This window comes from Python bivittatus, unplaced genomic scaffold (genome assembly GCF_059951505.1).
Source record: "Python bivittatus isolate LINGU-HERP-01145 unplaced genomic scaffold, Pbiv_v1 ctg000190_np1212, whole genome shotgun sequence".
Taxonomy (NCBI): domain Eukaryota; kingdom Metazoa; phylum Chordata; class Lepidosauria; order Squamata; family Pythonidae; genus Python; species Python bivittatus.
The window spans coordinates 9542043-9561536 of NW_028277042.1; the positions used below are offsets into that span (position 1 = coordinate 9542043).

Genomic DNA, 19494 nt, shown 5'->3' on the forward strand with positions numbered 1-19494 from the left:
ATCTCATTTTTATCTTATTATTGATGATATTTTCTACCAGTCTATGACCAAAATATAGATTTGACTAGAAAATTCTTAGAAAAACCCAAATGAAATCAAAGTCAGTTTATAAATGGAATCACTATCTGGAAAACAAACAAACAATATCCCTAGCTTCCATTTTGATTTTTCACTTTCTTCACATTCTTATAAAAATGGCTGATCTACCAAATCATCTGTTTCTCAGAATTTTCACATAGTTGTTTAGTCCTCGTTTGTGTCCACAATGCAGAAAATGAAATAATCTGAGCCAAATGTGCAGTACATGGATTCATATCAATAGAAGTGAATATGTAGCTCAGGGTTGAACTGTGGAGTCCTTGGGGTTCTCTGAGCTTGGTTGTTTTCTTGCAAACATTTCATTACCCGGCTAGGTAACATCTTCAGTGCACTGGAGATGTTACCTAGCCGGGTAATGAAATGTTTGCAGGAAAAGAACCAAGCTCAGAGAACCCCAAGGACTCCAAAGGATTCATATGTTATCTGTAAAGATTCTGTCACTAAGCAATAGAAGTAGGTAGTTAACATATCTCCATACTAGACCAAATATCTACAATTACAATTCTGCAATGTCTGTAAATATCTTTCCAAAATCAAGCCTACGAGTACTGCATATTTAGGATTCTTGTGAAATTCAGTATCAGTGTGCTCATCCCTAACTTATCTAACTTTGAATCTTGAACAAAAGTGATTTACAGCAGCAGGAACTGGTTGTAATGTATTATGGGTTCAAATTAGAGATACCAAAGAAGTATGTCACTGTTGTGTATGAGGCAGATATAAAAAAATCTGTCATGATAGATTTCATGGCAACACAGAGGGCAGAGAGTTGAAAAAAAATACATTAGGGAAAATGTACACTTCTAAAAACCCATATCGGTGGGAAGGTAAGAGAAGTGATGTCAGGGAAGATTGCATTTAGAAAAAGATGTTTTTCAGAAAATTTCATTCAAAACTATATTTTCATGGGAAATGGTTCAAACATTAAGGAAGTTTATAAATGAAAGCAAATGCCAGCTATTTCACAGACCTTTCAAAAATAAAATGTCTGGGAAAAAAAACCTTATGGGCTACAATGTTGGTATACTAATGTTGACACTAAAATACATCAGGTTTCTACCAAATACATGCACAATTTAAACATTTGACTTTACAGATGTTTATTTCTGGGAGTGTAAACACTGTGTACTTTTTAATTCAGTCCACCTCTTACATCCCTACCAAAGTAACTCCCTAACCTCTAGATTTTTATGTGTCTCTCTTTTCCTATCACACAAACGGTTTCTAAATCATAACATGATTTGCTCCATTTCATCTTATGTTTCTCTTATAAACCAGGCATTATGGCTTGTAAATCATAGGTTTGCTGCTTAATGTGATGTATACACCTAGCCAGTTAAGGCTTACTCAACAATCTACAATTAGGCTAATTGTGGCCTCATACAGTATGTGAACCTAACTATGAAGGTTATAGGATTTCAACCAATGCATCATTGTTCTGCAGGCCAAAGTGTTTGGAAACATAATCACAGAATGATATTTAATGTGTTTCCTGCTTCCTCTTGAGTATACATAACATTTTCCTAATTTAGACTTCTTTCCACAACAGCTGGTTTGCAATGCTTTTAGGTCTCTGATTGCTTTGGTTAGTAATGGGATTAGGCCTAGCTCTCTTTTAAGCTTCCCATATTCTCATTCACTTGGTTGTAAATGTCTGGTTTCCCAGAACACTTTGAGGTGATCCTTCTCATAAGAGCTGGCAGACCATCGTTCGGATGTAGTCAGCATGTATCTTAAGTGGTGAGAAAGAGCTCACTATAAATAATGCATCCAATGTTGCTTCCATTTCTGCCCAGTTATGTGATATGATGTGACAAAAGAGCTAAGCACAGGAAAAGGGGGCAGGAATAGAGAAGGGTGGAGGAAGAACTGTGCTAATGAAGCTCTTTTAGGTCCTTGTCAATTGTACTGCCATGGATGTGAGGGTGGTCTGGCTGCGACATCTGTCACCCCATTGATTGCCAGGGTTGATTCGGCTGACCTGGCTGGCTAGGGGATGTCCCCTTCCTCCCTCACCACTCCATGTGTGTCCCTCCCAAAGCGGCATGCTTTGTGGAAGAGGATGACCATCCCAGGTAAAAGAATGTACTGATCTTGGGTCAAGGACATATGATAGCTACCCTCCCCTGCTAGAAGCTCAAGGTCAATTATACTGCCACATGTTGGAAGAAAATAAGACCCATTGCTGGAAAATAATATCCTTTGCTGCTTGGCATCTGCTCCTTTTTATTATAATGGGTAACTGGAGCCTAATTTCTAAAAGACGTCAATTTAGGATCCTGCAAAATAATTAGCGGTGTCTTGCACTTTGAAAAAAGTGAAATCCTTATTTAAATTAGAATGATTCTTATTTGGCATTCACTACCAACATGTGCATGGCAGACCACGAGTTAAACGTGTTTTTTAAAAAAGACAAATTCATGGACAGTAGACTAATAATATGGCCTCCAGTGAGGTCCCCGACTGAATTAACATTTCTCAAGACATTTTAATAAGATAATTTCCCCCCCCCTTGGAATTTCAGAGGCTTTCCTTTTTCTTGCTCCCCTAAAAAAATTAAAATAAAGCCAATTCATTGACCACATTTACATTTTTCATCATTTCTTGGTGATAACGGCCCTGCCTCCTTACATGGACAATATCTCAGAATGACTAATTTTAGGATAAAGGCTGGGTGAACACTTGCTGCTGCCACTTTTAATAGGCATGGCGGTGGGGGGGGGGGGGAGGCAGAATCTCCCAAACACAATTAATGATAATCCCCTTTTCTAATAAGGGATGGAAGAATGGGTTTTTCCTCTAGAAAAATCAAGCAAAATGCCCCCATCCTATTTGCTGTCAAACAGTAATTCTAGGAATCCTTTGCACACCATACAAATCTAACCGCTTGTTTTTCAGCATTATTCTTTTTGCTGTAACCCAATTAGCCCCAGAGCTATCAAGTTCATTAAGAAAGGGAGCAGTGCTTTGCAATTCCCCCACTGTTTCAGATGAACCGAGTGTAGCATCAATTCTCTAACGTTTGCTTATTTTTAATATCAGAGTTCTCCATATCCATAAGTGGTGACTGACTATGATAACTATTACTTTCTGGTCACTAAGTCTATATGCATAATTCTCCCTGAAAATCTATTATTTGTTTCCTTGGGCATTTGCTTTCTTATCAGTTTAATTGTACATTTTGATAAAAACATTGGAAAAATAAAACCTTGACCTGAGGATAGTTTTGCTTCAACTTTATTTTAATTTGATACGGACAGATGCTCCAGATAAATAACTATTCAGAAGCTTGATACTGTTACAACATAACATCAAATCTTGTTTTAAATTGCTATGTTGTTTTGCTGATTGGTGACATTTATTACGGGCAGGTAAAATACTAAAAGCAGGTGCAAAGTGTACATATCCTAATTCCAGAAGTAAATTTAGAAATGCTTCTATTTATAGCAGAACATAAAGAGAAGGCTAAGCAAGGAAGAGTGAAATGGAATGAAGTAATGGGATTGGAGGACTGTGCGTGTTCCTAATTATATGTGTGCATTGAAATGAAGAGATGCTAGGAGGAAAATACTCCATTGCTAAATGAATTCCATTCCTGTTTTTTTTAAAAAAAATTAGATACTGGCTACCGCAAAACTTGCTTATGGAACTTCAGGATTTAGTATCTTGTTTTTAATTTTGGGATTTGATGACTGATATTTTTTATGGCTATAGAAATACTTTGCATTAGTTTATACATTAGAGTAAGAGGTGAATCTATTATATATTTGTACCTGTACCAAAGAAAGTCAGAAGTTTTCCTTTTTTTTCTTTAATTTTTCCTCTTCTGCACTCAAAATTTCCCTCTTTTCTGATCTTTTCGTTCATGCCCCCCATTTTTCTGTTTTGTTATATTTTATTCTTTGTTGAACTGTAATAAAGTTGTTAAGAAAAAAGGATTTAGTATCTTGTGCCATGTCTGTCCTACAGTAAATAGTTTCCTATATGAGAATATAATAGGCAAAAATTCTAAGAGTGTGAACATGCCAGCTAACGTATATCATGCAGGATGTAACCCTTAATGGACTTTTGCTAACATCAGGACTGAAATGAGGCTTTAAGGATTTGTTTATAGTTAAGAGATGGGATATGGGAAGATGAGATCATTTGTTGTATTTTAACAAAAAGTGATAAGTTACTAAAATTGTTTATACTTGTGATGAAGGAGGAAGTGATTTCTTTATATATTTATTTTTTCTCTACTATGGTCTATTTTTTTTCTTTTCTATTTTTTATTTTCTGCACTTCCTCTATTTTCTTTTTATTCTTTTATGTTTTGGTTTGTATTAGTTTTTATCTTTTTAATTGTAGTTTTTAATAAAATTACTATTAAAAAAAATCATGCAGGACGATGTTATCTTCTGACATTGCTAGCCAGATGCAGTCTATTAAAGGGGGGAAAAAAACCTTACACTTGTTTTGTCAAAATCAGCCTTTATCTTTGGATGTTTATGTAAGAAAAAATTTAAAAAATAATCTTAATTTAATGAATATATTAATAAGAAGGCTTCTGTAATCGACAACATTAAAAGGGCTCGTCAGCTTGTTCTCATGTTGGAAGCGAATTCCTCTGTATTATAATTTGGAGTAATTTACCCTTGTTTTTGTCATTACTCTCAAGTAGCAATAAAGGGCTCTTTCATAATTGAGATAAAGATGAAGTAAACTCTATGGTTTTATTGTTTGCTGGTGGGGGAGGCATATTTTTGATCCAGCAATTTTCTTCTGTTTTTTAAAAAACTACCAACATTCACCTCACAAGACCAGGGTTTGATTGGATGATAAATTCTTCTCCTTCTCCATTTAAAAAATATTGTGTGCCTATAGTAATACTGAACAATACAGCTTTTTTTCCTGCACATTATGGGATGGGTATGGAATCCCCATCTACCTCACTTTGGATCCTGCCCCCCCGGACACTGACTGTAATTCATTCTAACCAATGTCCATTCCATCCACATTCCATTAGAAACGAACTACCCAGATTATTCCTGTAGAGATTCCAGATGGAATTTGTTTTAATATCCTTTTATAAATCTCTAACCTGTAGATTGTTGTTCATCAGGTTTAGATCTGTACAGAGCAAGAATGGAGTTGAATCATAAAACTAATAGAAGTATAATTCCTGCTAGTTATTGGTCTTTTAATTTTTAATTTTTAATTTTTTTGGTACTCCAAGGAACATTTGTGTATAACTAGAAAGTATTTGTATTTCTTCCCACAACTACATTATTTAAAGGATTTTGTAGACACCTGTGGCAGCATTTTTTTAAAAAAAATTAAAGTTCATTTTTTAAACATGAGGCATACATAGGAAAAAAATCTGTTTTGTAATTTGCTTTTACAAAAGACAAAAGTAGTAGGCAAAGTACATTTAGTTACATGTTTGTAAGGGTGGGGGGATAGGGAGAGGACTATAGACATAAAGCTAGAGCAAACCTTTAAAATTGTGAATGGTAATTGATAAAGTCATTTCCTCTTTACAACTAAGCAGAAAAATGTAAAAATGTTTAAAATTTCACCTGTTTGTTCAACAAAAAGTAGTGGAAGTTAAGCTAAAATTTGCAGTAAAGATGAAGATGGCATTTTAATAGCATACTTTTCTTCTACATGGTAATATAAATTGCCAATTAAAAATAACCATCTTGGGGAAATGTGCAAGTGTAATAGAATCAACTTTGAACTATAAAAATAGAGAAAATAGCCAAGGAAATAAGAATTATAGAAGTACATAGAATACATATTATTTGATTCATATGTAATACTGAATTAGAATATCATACGGTAGCAACCTCCTTCTTTACGCTCAGGTGAATTGAAGCAAGGGCCCTTATTCCTAAGGCTGTTATGGCAAAAGCCAGCTATAGGAAAGTAATTTAAATTTCAAATGACCACATCTGGAACTTCCAACAGCTGCCCTAAGTGAGGCAGTTCTTTTCGTTGATATTCTTAATGACGGATTAAGGAATGGCAGTACTGAATTACATTTGCTTTTTCTTCCTAGTACGTGTACAAACTCTGCCTTCCTTCCATGACCTGTATTTCATTTAGTGTATTTATACGCGCACTCATTCACTGTCAGATGCATAGCTGTCCAAACTTGTTCTGATAAATGATGTGCAAGGAAAATTTGAAGTTGTACAGGAATGCAGTTCCCTAGGTAGGGCAAGTGGATTGCTTTACTTCTGGTGCTTCAGAATGATTTCCCATCTTTCTAGTCAAATCAGAGGGAAGGAAAATATTCACTGTACACTCATCTGGACCTAGCCTGAGCTAGAGAATTTGATATAAATAGGAAATCATTAGAGAAAGGAAGAGACGTGAATTCAGTTAGTCTAAAGACATCTTCCTTTGCTTTCTGGCCTAGCATTGACCACTCTCGATATGAATTCTTCTAGCAGAAGCTTCTGCTGAGCATTCCACAATTGTATGGACAGTAGATTGCTTCTGAAAGTGATATTCTATCTCAGCAGAAGAGAATCTTCTACCAAATTATCTAGGTTACTGCAGGATTGAACTGAAGAACCTTCCTAGTGTCTGTCAAATTTCTGAATTAATCTAGAGATTTTTTTCTTTTTTTTTCTTTTCTTTTTTCTTTTTTTAAAGACATGATTAACATAATACTTTAAAAATCAGAAGCAGATACCTTTGCATCATCTGTAGTGGCAATGCAGAAGACCATTGTTATTTTGAGGAGTTTAGGTGACATACTTTGATTTCTCCTGCACATGTTAAGAAAGTTCACTCTGAACCATAATAATGTTTAGCTGGCTTGTTTTTCACTTTTACTTAGAAGTGGGATGGGGAGGCAGAAGAGAAAACTCTCAGGATTGTTTAGGTTAAGCACTAACTTCTCTGTATAATTCTTAGACCCTGGGAACTATCTGGTCAAGGTCAAGTCCCATAGCCTCGGTACCATGGGAAGAGATCATGAGGTTTTAGTATAAGACAGGGATAAAAGACCCTGGTATTACCTCTTGAGCTTGGAGTGTGGACACAGCCCTTGGTACCAGGAGCTCTGTTATCTAAGCCATCTTGAGGTCTCTCCTCTGTCACCTTACAGAAGCTCCTGACAATAGGGGAAGAGTTTTTATCATCTTGCTTGGCGTGTTTTGCTTTTATACTGTGCTTTTGTATTCCTGTTTATTTCTATCTGCTAATTTTGTATCTTATATTCCTGTTTAAATCTGTTTGCTAGAGTTAACAATAAAGCTTAAAATCTCCTCACCCGTTGGTGTGTTCATTGTCTCTGGATCTAAAAGAAGTAAAAAAACCACTTGTCTTGCACTTGCACACAGTTTGGCAATACACCATCCCATCAAGCTGCACAAATAATAATTTATATGTCAAAGTCCCAATTAACATAGTTCTCATGTACTGGAATCAAAATAAAATGTTTTGTTTCTGTATGTCTCTGCATGTTTGCCTTTGAGTCAGTCTTGACTCCTGGCAACTGTCTGGACGAGTCCCTGAAGTTTTCTTGGCAAGATTTCAGAGGTGGTTTGCCATTGCCTCCTTCCTAGGGCTGAAAGACAGTGACTGGCCCAAGGTCACCCATCTGGCTGTGTGCCTAGGCAGGACTAGGACTCAGAGTCTCCCAGTTTCTAGCCTGCACCAAAGCGGCTCTCATAAAATCATTAATGGATCTGTAATGCAAAATTGGGTCAGACCCAAAGTGGTATACCTTGCCAGCTACAGAAGTTGAAAATGGATCTTCAGCTTAATAAGTATGAAATAAAATATAGATAATTGATTACATAGTATTGTAATCATCTGCAGAAGAATGTGGGGTTCTTGAGAGGTAAGATAAATGGATATAATAGGACAATATTTAGATGAAAAAAATTAAATTAAATTAACTCCCAAAATATTTTGTATTTAAAGTACCAAGTATCTACCAGTTCAATATAGGTGTCCCCAGTATTTCCTTTTTAAAAAACTTATTTAAGGTAATTACATAGCACATTAAATAAGTCCACAAAGACCTAATAAATAGGGCTATTAAAAGACAAATGTGGTAGTTCAAAACATTGCTGTAGTACATTTTTAATAAAAACGTTTCCCTTTTCAATGTTTAAGAAGCAAAGCAAGTGGTAAAAAAGAATCTTTTATTTCAAAGTCTGCTTCGTATATTGAAGCACATATTAAAGCAACAGTACAATGTTCATAAAATATAAGTGTGATGTAACATTTCTTACATGTCAGAATACTGATATTTGTATGTATACTAAAAATAAGAACTTTAAAATTGTACAAATAGATACATTTAAAAATGACATAGAAATAGGGCTTCTCCCACTGCAACAAGACAGAGTTTTATATCTGGCACGTATTAGATTAGATGAAAGTATAAGCAAAAAGATTTACAAGAGTCAGCAGAAACAAGTTGGATGCTCAAGAGACATTATAATTGTACATTGTCCTGTACATATATCATATGTGTTTAAGCTGGCTGAATATTATATGTTTCAAGTTTAAAAATGCACTACGTAGGGAGTGTCCATAGTTTAAGGCGAAATTACAGCTCAGAACTGTTATCTTTTTCTAATTTGTGGAAGCTTCTTTGACATAAAAGATTTAACTGTTCAGAGTACATAAAAAGACTGCCCCTCAGTTCTAAGATGACATTTAGAATTTCCTTTCACTTAAATATGTTTTAATCATTATTTTATAAGAGATCATTTCCCCCTTCTAGCGAAGTTGATACCCAACTCCTCTCTGTTGCCTTGTTTTCATGAAAGGTACTTCACAGTATTTCCCACTTTTGCTGTCCATTTTTCATCAAAGGACGCCCTCCCCGTCAAACCTAAATGCTTAATATGAACCTTTCTTCATTTTATGTTTAAAAAATACCTGCTTACATTTCCTCTGAATATTTTTTTTAATTCTTTTTCAGCACATTAGACACAGTTCTTAAGGCCAAATTGATAACTTTATTGTTAAGAGTCATCTTCAAAAGTGTCTTTGGAGCCATATAAATCTGCTAGTTTCTTAAAACGAGGTCCCCAGTTTTGTAGATAGTCATAGTCTAGATCAGAATCCGTTGTTGCCGATTCTAATGAGCTAAGTGAACCGGCTACTGAACCTCTCCCTTCATAGCCATAGATCTGGATAGAGTCATAAGGAGGTGCTGTTGGGTCATTATCTGCTTCTTGTATTCTTGTGTTGATAAAATCATCAACGTCAACACTGTTTGGAGCTGGCCGAAGTCCAGGTCGTGGCATATACTGGTATTCTGGCTTGATGTCTTTACGAGGAATAAATCCATTGATGCCATCAGGATTTTGCAAAGTGGCAATGTCAAACGCTTCGGTATCTTCTTCCCCACCACCTTCATCATCGTAAGTAATAATATTCTCCCGTACATCTTCTTCTTCAAAAACAATGAGAGGCTCTTTCTTTTGACGTTTTAGTGTTACAAATAGCACAACAATCACTGAGGAAAGAGAAGATTTGTTTTTTTTTAAAAAAGGCAATAATTACACACAAAGGCCCTAGTTCTTCATAAATCTGAGAATAAAGTGTAGAGATATTGGATTGAATAAGAAGGCTCTGTTTTATTAATGAAAAGAAAGGGGGGAAACACAGAAAGCTATGTTTATGGAAGTACCTCTTGCATCCTTTGTTGCATGAATAAAAGGTGGTTCTGTTACTGAAGCCAGTCTTTGGAATCCATCTACTCAGAATACATTCCAAAATTAATCCATAGATAATAGGTTTTTCATATAGTTCTAGGCTCATAGGTGGCTCTGAATTCTTTGGGACAGCAAAAGAATTGGGGGGAGGCTGCTTGTTTGAGCCAGCCTGGCCCAAACCATTTAACCAGAAAATGTAGGAGATGAAGGAAAAATGGAGGGAACTAGAAAATTTCAGGGCCCAGCTTCCCACCCCCACCTTCCAACTGTGAGCCTGATAGGTTCTAGATTTTGAAAATGTATTTGAATTCCAGCTTGTCCCCGAGAAAAGTCACGTATTATTGCAGGCTGGATTTTTACATCATGGTAAGCCAAAATGTGTTTGACTGTTCACAGCCACCCAATTGTATTTTATTCGATAAACCATGCTTGAACAAACCATGGGTTAGTGTGATGAGGAAACCTATCTGTAGCAGCAGGATTAAGCCCATAAGGTGAGAGGTTAGAAGTCTCAAAACTCTTCTTCCAGAACCTTAGTGGATGGACCCTCCTACCCCTGACTTCCTGCCTTGGTATAGATATTCGATAGTTACTGTTGCTACCACCTATCTTCCAGAAGGATGCCTTTAACTGGTGTCTTTCATCTTTGCCCCGATATGTGGGGTAGATAGATAACATAAGCATGTAACTAAGAAAAATCATCACTCTGTCCATTGTAAAATTCTTAACGTTAAGTAGTAATGCACAAAGGAGGTAGTGCTACTAAAATCACAGGCAGCTTCTCAAAAGAATGTCCCATAGAATGATACAAAGAATATCAATTTGGGATAAATCACAGGATGGGATGGATCTGCTAACAACATAGGAGACACTGCTTCACAGAGGTCCCAAGATGTACACATAAAATATCTGAGATGTACTCAATACAATAGCTAGGTTTGCTTAGATAAAGTAAGCATTGGAGATAATAACAAGCTCACAGGAAATAAAGAATAACATTAGTGCAATATGAAGTAGACATTTACCATCATCTACCCAAGTAACTGTTCTTTTCTATCAGAAGATCCTCTCTGATTCAAGTTACCTGTACTAGTTTTTGGGAACTTCCAAGCTAAAATATGGGGCTTAAGGAAGGTAATATCTTCTCCCTGCTTCTGCAAAGGAGGGTTGAGGGAATCTCATTCTGCCTACGTGAGTAGAAGCAGGTCATACTTTGGAAGATCTTGCTTTGAGACAGGAGAAAAGTGTATTGGTGGCCTGGAATGAGAGTCTGGGAGTGGGGTTTCCTCACAAAACCAAGTTGAACAACTTGATGCAAGAAGGGAAACAATAAACCTTTGGAAACGGCGTGACAGAGATGGAAAATCTGAAAAGTAAGGAATGTGGATCTCTGTAAGAAAATCTGTTTGAAACCTGGATGAAAATGTTTTGATTTATACAATCCCCCCCGCTTTTTTTTCCCAGGATAGAAGTTCAATTCAATTTATTATGGTCGTAGACCAGCACATAGGATAGAAGTTGTCCAAGCATGCTTTATTTCTTAGATGTCCTACCACAAGTTTTATAACATAAATGTAAACAGTTTGAGCCAGAAACCCATGAAACAGCCATTTCTAAGCCCCATTGGAAGCAATAGTTGAGCAAAATCTTCCTCTCTAAATTTTCCATGGTATCTTAGTCAGCAACATTTTAAAATGGTACAATGTCTCAAGCATTATCTGTAAAGGTATGTTTTAAGAGGAAAATGAAGTTTCAGCCTAACACTTGTCCTTTCCTTGGTCATGCAGTCTAAGAACTATAACTCTAGAGTTTCTGGATATTAGATTAGTGCAATACCTTAAATTGCCACATAGTGTAATACCTCAGATACAAAGGGCCATCGTATGAAAGTGGCAGGAAAGAATGATGGTCATCAAGAGACACATATGAAAAAGAAAAGCTTCCACAAAATTGTTAAAGAATATGCAAAGCATCATCAACAACAGTGAAAAAGAATCTCAACTTATGTCTCATTATCAGACATTTATTTATTTATAATAAATAAATAAATCATATATAGAAGGTGAGACAAAGCAAAACTCACTTTGGGGTTATTTCATTTCAAGAAAAAGAAGGGGGGATTCTCATTGCTGTATCCCCTCCCCCAAATTAACCCACAGAAATTGAGATGTCATCATGGCTGTAATCTAGAATAATTTCAAATCTGTATTTTAGGGCTTCTTTCTCCAAAAGGGAGGTGTGGATCAGGAGAGAAACTTGCTGTCATTTGAAATGGTGTAGTGCTTCTCAACCTTGACTGCTTTGAGCTATGTAGACTTCAACTCCCAGAATTCTGAGAGTTGAAGCCCACACATCTTAAAGTTGCCAAGGTTGAGAAACACTGGTCTAGATCCCATTCCACATCGCATCTGTAGTTTGTGAGAACTATAACTCCTCACAATGCTATAAAGGAGCCTTACAACTTCATTTCTGTTCTTGGATCATATTCATAAGAAGGAGAATCGAGAAGGTAAAGTGTTTGGGAGGGAGAGGAAGAAGTTAAAATATCCTTACCTAACAATATCACAATGCAAGCAAGGATTGCTATTAAAGCCCCGGTGCTTAATCCAGCATTGAGGATGTAGGCTTCTAGGTTGCAAGACAGCACGCCACCATTTCCGTCACAACTGCAAACTCGAATAGGAAGCATGTTGGTACTGCTCTGAGGTGGGTTCCCACCATCACTTATCACAATAGGCAGAATATAGGAATCTTGCACTTGTCGGCTGAAGCTTGTGCGTTTTGCATAAACACTTGCAGAGTTATCTGTTTTAAAATAAGACAATGGTATCATTTGCCTTTCTTTCATTATTAAGCCTTTCCCAAAAAAAAAAAAAAAAGGAATTCTCTGCCTTCTTATACATGCTCAACTGGTTTCTACTCCCCACTGCACCCTAATATTCTTGTCATGTCAGTTATTTAAGAATAGAAGGTACTATTGAAAAGAACTTACATTGTCTGAAGATAAGCTTGAGCCACATGTTATCCTGGTTCACAGTAATACCACTAATAAACCACCCCAATAAAAGGAGTTCCCTCATAATGTGTCAGCCTTGCAAGGCAGTCCAGACATGAAGCATACCCAGAAGTACCACTTTTATCTTTATTGTAAGGCTACATTAGCAGAATCTTGCAAGTCTGAAAGTACATCTCTCCCCCCTCACCTTTACAGCCCAGGAAACTAGGGAGGGTCCCTTCTGAGATGTTTGCCACACCCCCATTACTTCAGTGGGCTCAGCTGCCTCTTATCTGACCATTTTCTAATCTGCAGCTCTTCCTCCTGTCTCCCACAGTCATTCCCACATACCATTACATAATATCTTCTCTTGGGATTAAAGTGAGGGTAGGGAACAGTTTGTTGGAGAGATAATTCTACCTAAAAGAAAGGGGATTCTCATACATGCATACCCTTTTGCCACTTCAACATGTTCAAGGACAACAATAAGCAGGGGGAAAAAACTACCTATAAAGATTTGCCTTTTTTTTTTTTTAAGTCCTTGGAAAGAAATTCTAGAGCAAATTTTCTTCCCTAAAACTGGACTTGGATTGAATGTGTGATCTTCTGTATTTAAAGCAAGTATTCTCTGTCCTAAGTATGTGGATTTCTTCCTTAAACCCATACTGATCAGAATTCCATGAAATACAAATTCCACGTCCTACAAACCCAACTCTTACTTTGTCCAGAAACGTATACCTCTTTATACTTGTTGACCATGTATTAGTGGTAGTACACAAACGTACAATGGATTGTCCATTTTGTATCAGCCAAAATAAAAATAAATTTTAAAATAATTTAAAAATAACATTTTTTTTTAATGGTGGTGGTCTGAAAAAGCTTTTATCTCAACATGGTGGCTCCCATAAAGGAAATGATCATAAAACATTTCTAGGCAATTTGAGGCATCCTTTTTGTGTTAAGTTGTGTCCCTCTACATAGAATATAGAACTGCTCCAACCTTGGCCAACTTCTGAAAGATGTTGTAGACTGAGCTCTTCTGAAGAGTGTTTGGGTCATAACACTCCTTTAGCATTGTATGTTTTATGGTTTTTAGCCTTGCTTGTATTTTTGTTTATTGTATTGGGTTTCTATTGCATTTGTAAGCCACCGAGTCTGTTAGATTGTGGCACAATTAAAAAAACTCAATCCATCAATTCATCTCATAGGATGTCACCACTGAAGTTCAGGGTATTATTTTATCATTTGCTTTGTTTATTCAGTCGAATGTATTCAGGATAGCTGCATGTAATCTGGAAGTAGACCAGCCTGGGAAGTTGCAAAAAGAAAAAAAAAAAATCTGGAAGATGGTTGTAACAAATCACTCCTATACTATTGCCAAGAAAACACCGTGGATAGAGCCATGTATGTGCCAGAAGTTAAGCTTGCCTCGAATAAGACTTCATTGTATGAGAAGTAGTAAAAATGATAAAGGCTTATGTGCTCCTTCGCAATGGAACTAAACACCTAGATAAATGTAGTTGTCAACATTTCTCCCCTTTATATTTCCTGTGTATTGCTTTTAGCAGATATTTTGCTGTTTAAGCACATGAAAGAAATGGCACATATCCAGACATAATGTCACCGGGCAGAGTTCCAACAAAACCAGCCCAGAAACTAAATTTAGCTCAGTGCGGAAACTAATTTCTAATGCTATCATTTCCTATGCCTTTACTTACTGTTTCAAACAGGGGTGTGCAAGCCAAACCCTACTGTATATTTTTCCAACCCAGGTCTGGATTATAATCAGATGTGATAATTTTATCAGTACCAGGCTAGTATTAAATATGTCCATATTCTTTCTCTGAAAAGATTCTGCTAAGACTCCATGTGTGTGCGTGTGTGTTAAACTGGCCACTTTAGGAACAAGATGTCATCAAAATAACACAAGGCTATAATTGTAAATACATTTACCTGGAAGTCCCATTGAGCTCAGTAGGAGCTACTTCTAGGTAAATATAATTGGCACTGCGTGGCCAGTCTTGCAAAGTATTTTAAGCTCAAAGTCACACTAGGGACGAAGCACTTCCTGATCTAGCTGAAAGTTTGTACCAGTGGAGTTTCCTGGATCGTAAGTAGCTACCTTATACAACATGAGCTTTTCTTATACCAGGAAGGTCAGCCCTGAGGACTGAATTTCCTGAGGAGTAATCTGTAGAAGGGCACAGGAAAGGGACTGGGGCTAGCGTCAAAAATCAGTGAGGATACACGTTTTTTTTCATTCTCACGCCTGTTCCTGTTCTAAACTGCAGATGTTACCTTCTCTTTCACACAGCAGGCAGGAAAGTGAGTGAGATCCGAACTGGTCACTCATGTCGAGGTTTTGCATTCAGACCACGGACTACGAGCTGTTCAATTAAGGGGCCTAGGTGAGACTGTGGTGAAGCCTCAACAGCTGCTCATCTTCCTTAAATGATTTTCCTCCTGCTCATAGAACTGTCTGCAGAATAAAAACCACCATGTATGCAGTTCAGCATGTACCGGCTACTATGCCAATCAGGATTCTGCGTTATCAGAGTTTTGATTTCTATGAAAGCTAAAATTAAAATGGCATGGGATTTGTTTCTTTCTTTTTCAGTCTATCACATTATTCGTACTTTCCCACAAAACAGTGGGAGTGATTTATCATTGTTTTGCTTAACGTACAATATCAAGTCTTTGAGTTGGTGGGACTGAAGCAGGGAAATTGGGTGGAATTAAAGTGAAAATTGCAAAGCCCCACCCCCCACTGTTTTTCCATCACTCCTTTTCTTCTCTCTCTTTCACCTCCTATCCAAAGTCTAGACTATGAAGATTTACATTCAGATAGCATTGACGTTTACTTTCCATACAATTCCATGGAAGAATACTTTTGTGTCCAATAAGTATCATAAAATCCTGGGTAGATACTCTTCAGTGTTTTTTATTTTATTTTATTTTATTTTATTTTATTTTATTTTGGGGTAAAAAAGAACAGAAATACTGTCCTGGAAAGGGCATGGGGAATATCCCAAGAGACGTTTTTGCATTATAGTGGCTTGTGAGTTTTACTTAGTTGCAAGCAATGTATATCTGATACCACACATAGTGGTTTGAGTAAATAAAACTACAAGCTTGATGCATGATTGGAAGTGACAGATATTCCAGTGTTAGTTAAAAAATGAAAATCAAGGATGTATTATCAGCTTGTTATCTGAACCAGTGAACTATCGGGTCAGTAAAAATCACCTTTACAGAGACATTTGCATTTACTGTTATAGTAGCTTTTTATAGATCATTTGTGGATTTTTGTATCTTCTCTTTTTCTTCCTGTCATTTTATTGGATATGTCCATGCCCAAATTGATAAAAGAATATGCCTGGGCTATTCCACAAGCTTGAACTTATTGTTTCATAGGGGTCAATTCTACCGATATTTGGGGAGTCTTGTTCTGGTTTGTAGTTCTTCCATTGTCTGGTTTCAAAAACAAGAATGTATTATTTTAACAGGATAATATGACAGACAATGCCAAGACACATTTTCAGCTTTCTTTCCCTTTCTCCCCTTCTGCTTAGCTTCAGGCTTTCTGATATCAAACACTGAATGGTAATGTACAGTTCCAGATTCGATCAACATTTTACAACTGTTTTATAATTCTTGCTCCCTCAAAATTCTACACCAACTTGACTACCTGATTTCACTCTGAATGTGTTGATGGAGAAGAGAGAAAGGAAGGAAAATGTTCATTTCCTACAGCTGAAAATTTGAAAATGTCCTCTTTTTTAGGTTGAGGGTTTGGATTTCTTTCTATATTGGTTGCTGTTTTTTCTATTTATTACTATATATTTATTGTGCATTAGACCTGCAAACTTTTATTTTCTCACCTTTAGTTTTCCTCTGAAAACTCTGGAAAACTACCTCTGGTTGTTTTGTTGTCACTGAAGTATTCGTTTTTGTATGCTTGTTTTTAGAGTGAACCAAGGAAAGGCCATTATAGATAGTTGTATTTACTATGTGTTATACAAGAGGAGAAATGCAATTCTTCAGACCAGACCTAATATAATTGATGGTAGTCATGCAGAAAGCAGAAAAGTAGCAAAGAACTTTGAAGGTCAGTAAAACAAGAGTTTCAATAGCCTATGAATATATACTACCTTTTTTTAAGTCACAAGAGAAAGCTTAAATATTAAATTTAAGGTCTGATTCACACAATAATTTCATCCTGTTAAGGGGTGGTCATTACTGATTTCTCTGAGGATTGACCGTTCTATTTGAAGATATAGGAAGACAAGGTTGATAACAGAGAATTTAGTATAGAAATGTCTTTCAAATAAGAGAATTTCAGAAATTCTTATGGGAATAGTGTTTTAGCAATTATTTACTTAGTTGCTGGTTCAAGAGGTATGAGTGAATATCAGATGTATCACTGTATAACAATTTCTCCAGCAACTTCCCACAACTTCCCCTATGGGGATTTTTGGTAGTGATCATAAGGGGGAATCTAGCCATTAAGAAATTGTTGGAAAATTTATCCTTCCCCTGGAGAAATTTGAAGAAGGCGTCCACTCAATTTCTTTGCCCAGAAATGTGGTAGAGAATTTTCAAAGACCATCTGCACTCAGTTCTACTTGTGTGTGATTTCCTATAACTAACTCTCAGATATAACTTACATCTAGTGCAATTCTAGATTCTCAATAGTCAAGGCATTGCATTGATCTTCATTCCCATCAATTAACTAAGTTAAAAATAAATGCTACAATCATACAGCTGTCATGGTACAAGGTATTTATTTTTGAAGGTTCCATGAATTATCTTTCAATCAATTAATGAAAGAGTAAAAATAGTTTAATAGGTTTGTTACAGAAATGAAAAATACTGTTGGACCAACAAAGTGGATAAGCAATGAATTAAATTAGAGAGCTCTTAGGGTTTCCTTCAGTGAAGGTCTTCAAGCAAAGTTATCTCTAATCACTTATTAGAATACTGGAAAATTATAATTTTAACACATTTGCAAATCCCCTGTTTATTTATTTGATTCTATTCCTTCACTTTCTTTTTGTCTTTTCCTGCTGTTTATTTATATATATAAACAAAAATACATATATATATATATATATATATATATATATATATATATATATATTTCCCCCCAAATGTTCAATTAAAAATATATATTAAAAAATACCTTCAGGCAGAGACAGGATAGCCATTTGTGGGGGTTACTATAGCTCTGGAACTGCTTCTGTGAGGCAGGGTGTTGGTCTAGATAGTTTAAAAAGCCTTCTAGCTTAAAAAGCCCTCCAGCTCTATGGTTTCTATGAATTGTGCCACTGAATAATTTAGGTTGCCCTGGCAACAGATCAACATAAGGAGCTGACCTACTTTCTTTTTGTGTGGATTCCTAGAATTTTCCCAAAGAAAATTCTGGTAGGCAAATTTCTCATGTTTTCATTGCATGAGGAGAACTGCATTAGTCTTTGGTAGCCCAAAATCAGAAGGAGTCTGGAAGCATCTTTTCCAACTAATGCTATTAAAAAGCATAAACTATCATGAGCTGCAGCTTACTTCATCAGATTCATCAGATGTTTTCAGTGGGTTTTACCAGCTAAATTAGCAATGCTTTGAATATTTCCATGTTTGTTTACATGAAGCACTCAATCAGAAGCTAAGCTTTATCTAAGCCACCCCTCCCTTATATGTACCATTTGCAGTTTCCTAATTGGGAAGTGAGGTGGGATGGCTGTTCAATCCTGAAGCTATTGATAGCTGGAGGTGAAATTCTTTAATTTCAAAGCATTTGATCTCTGAAAAGTGCATGAAACCCATGCAAGGTTGTCCCATTATTTATCTGATTCGATGTAAAACATCTTCCCATGATACTTACCAGTAGGAATGTTCAGATTGGTTCTGACAAATTAGAAACATCCAGTTGATTCAGTTAGTTACTATGATGATTTGAATCAATTGGGAAAACCAAACAAGTAGAAGCTTTGATTCAAAGTATCGAATAGGGTGGATTTGATTGTCCATATACTTACACACACACACACACACCCCTTCCAATACAATTCAGGGATTCAGTCTGAGTTGTCAATCTGATTAGGAAAGTCCCTTTGATTTGAAGAGTCTATTGAACTATGAACCTGATCTCTGAGTAGGACTTTTGTATAGCCTTATTGATTTGTGCTAGAAGGAGGCTAAATGGAAATGGAGAGATGTGAATGAGAGTATTTTTATTAACCTGGTATGCACGTACACACACACATGTACACACACACACACAGGCTTTATCACAGCATAAAATAAATCATTATTTCATATTTTCTGTAGAAAATGGATGTAAAACACAGGCTTAGCCTATTAACTCCTATGAAATATGAATATGAAGTGTGACTTTTGGATTATTACGATATATAATTACTCTTAAGAGATATGTTAAAAAAAAAAAAAACCCACATATGCACACTTGCTTCATTTAGGAAGGTATTCACCTGAAAAGTCCCAGCAGGGGCCTAAGCTTTAACTGGCCTCAACAATTCATAAATCTACTAAACGAGCAAACAAAACATTCCTATAAATTCAGTAAGAATCTGGAAGCATAATACAAGAATATTCTGATTTACAAATGAGGGGAAGGGAGAGAAATTTTAGATTATTTGACTTGCCAAATAACAAGACAGTCTGTCATAGGAAACAAAAAAGATTGCTTGCTGGAACATTTCCTGCTAT

General features: G+C 36.2%; 1 protein-coding gene across 2 annotated transcripts in view; it reads right to left on the reverse strand.

The window, feature by feature from the left end:
• Positions 1 to 8228: 8228 nt before the first annotated feature.
• Positions 8229 to 19494, reverse strand: part of CDH11 (cadherin 11) — a 108651-nt gene continuing 97385 nt past the window's right edge. For both annotated transcript variants that reach the window (XM_088136007.1, XM_088136005.1), the window contains 2 exons: positions 12327 to 12578; positions 8229 to 9574 (listed from right to left, as the gene is read on the reverse strand). In XM_088136007.1, coding sequence (XP_087992133.1) covers positions 9078 to 9574; positions 12327 to 12578 — 749 coding nt within the window. In that variant the 3' untranslated portion in view covers positions 8229 to 9077. The remainder of the gene's footprint in view (positions 9575 to 12326; positions 12579 to 19494) is intronic.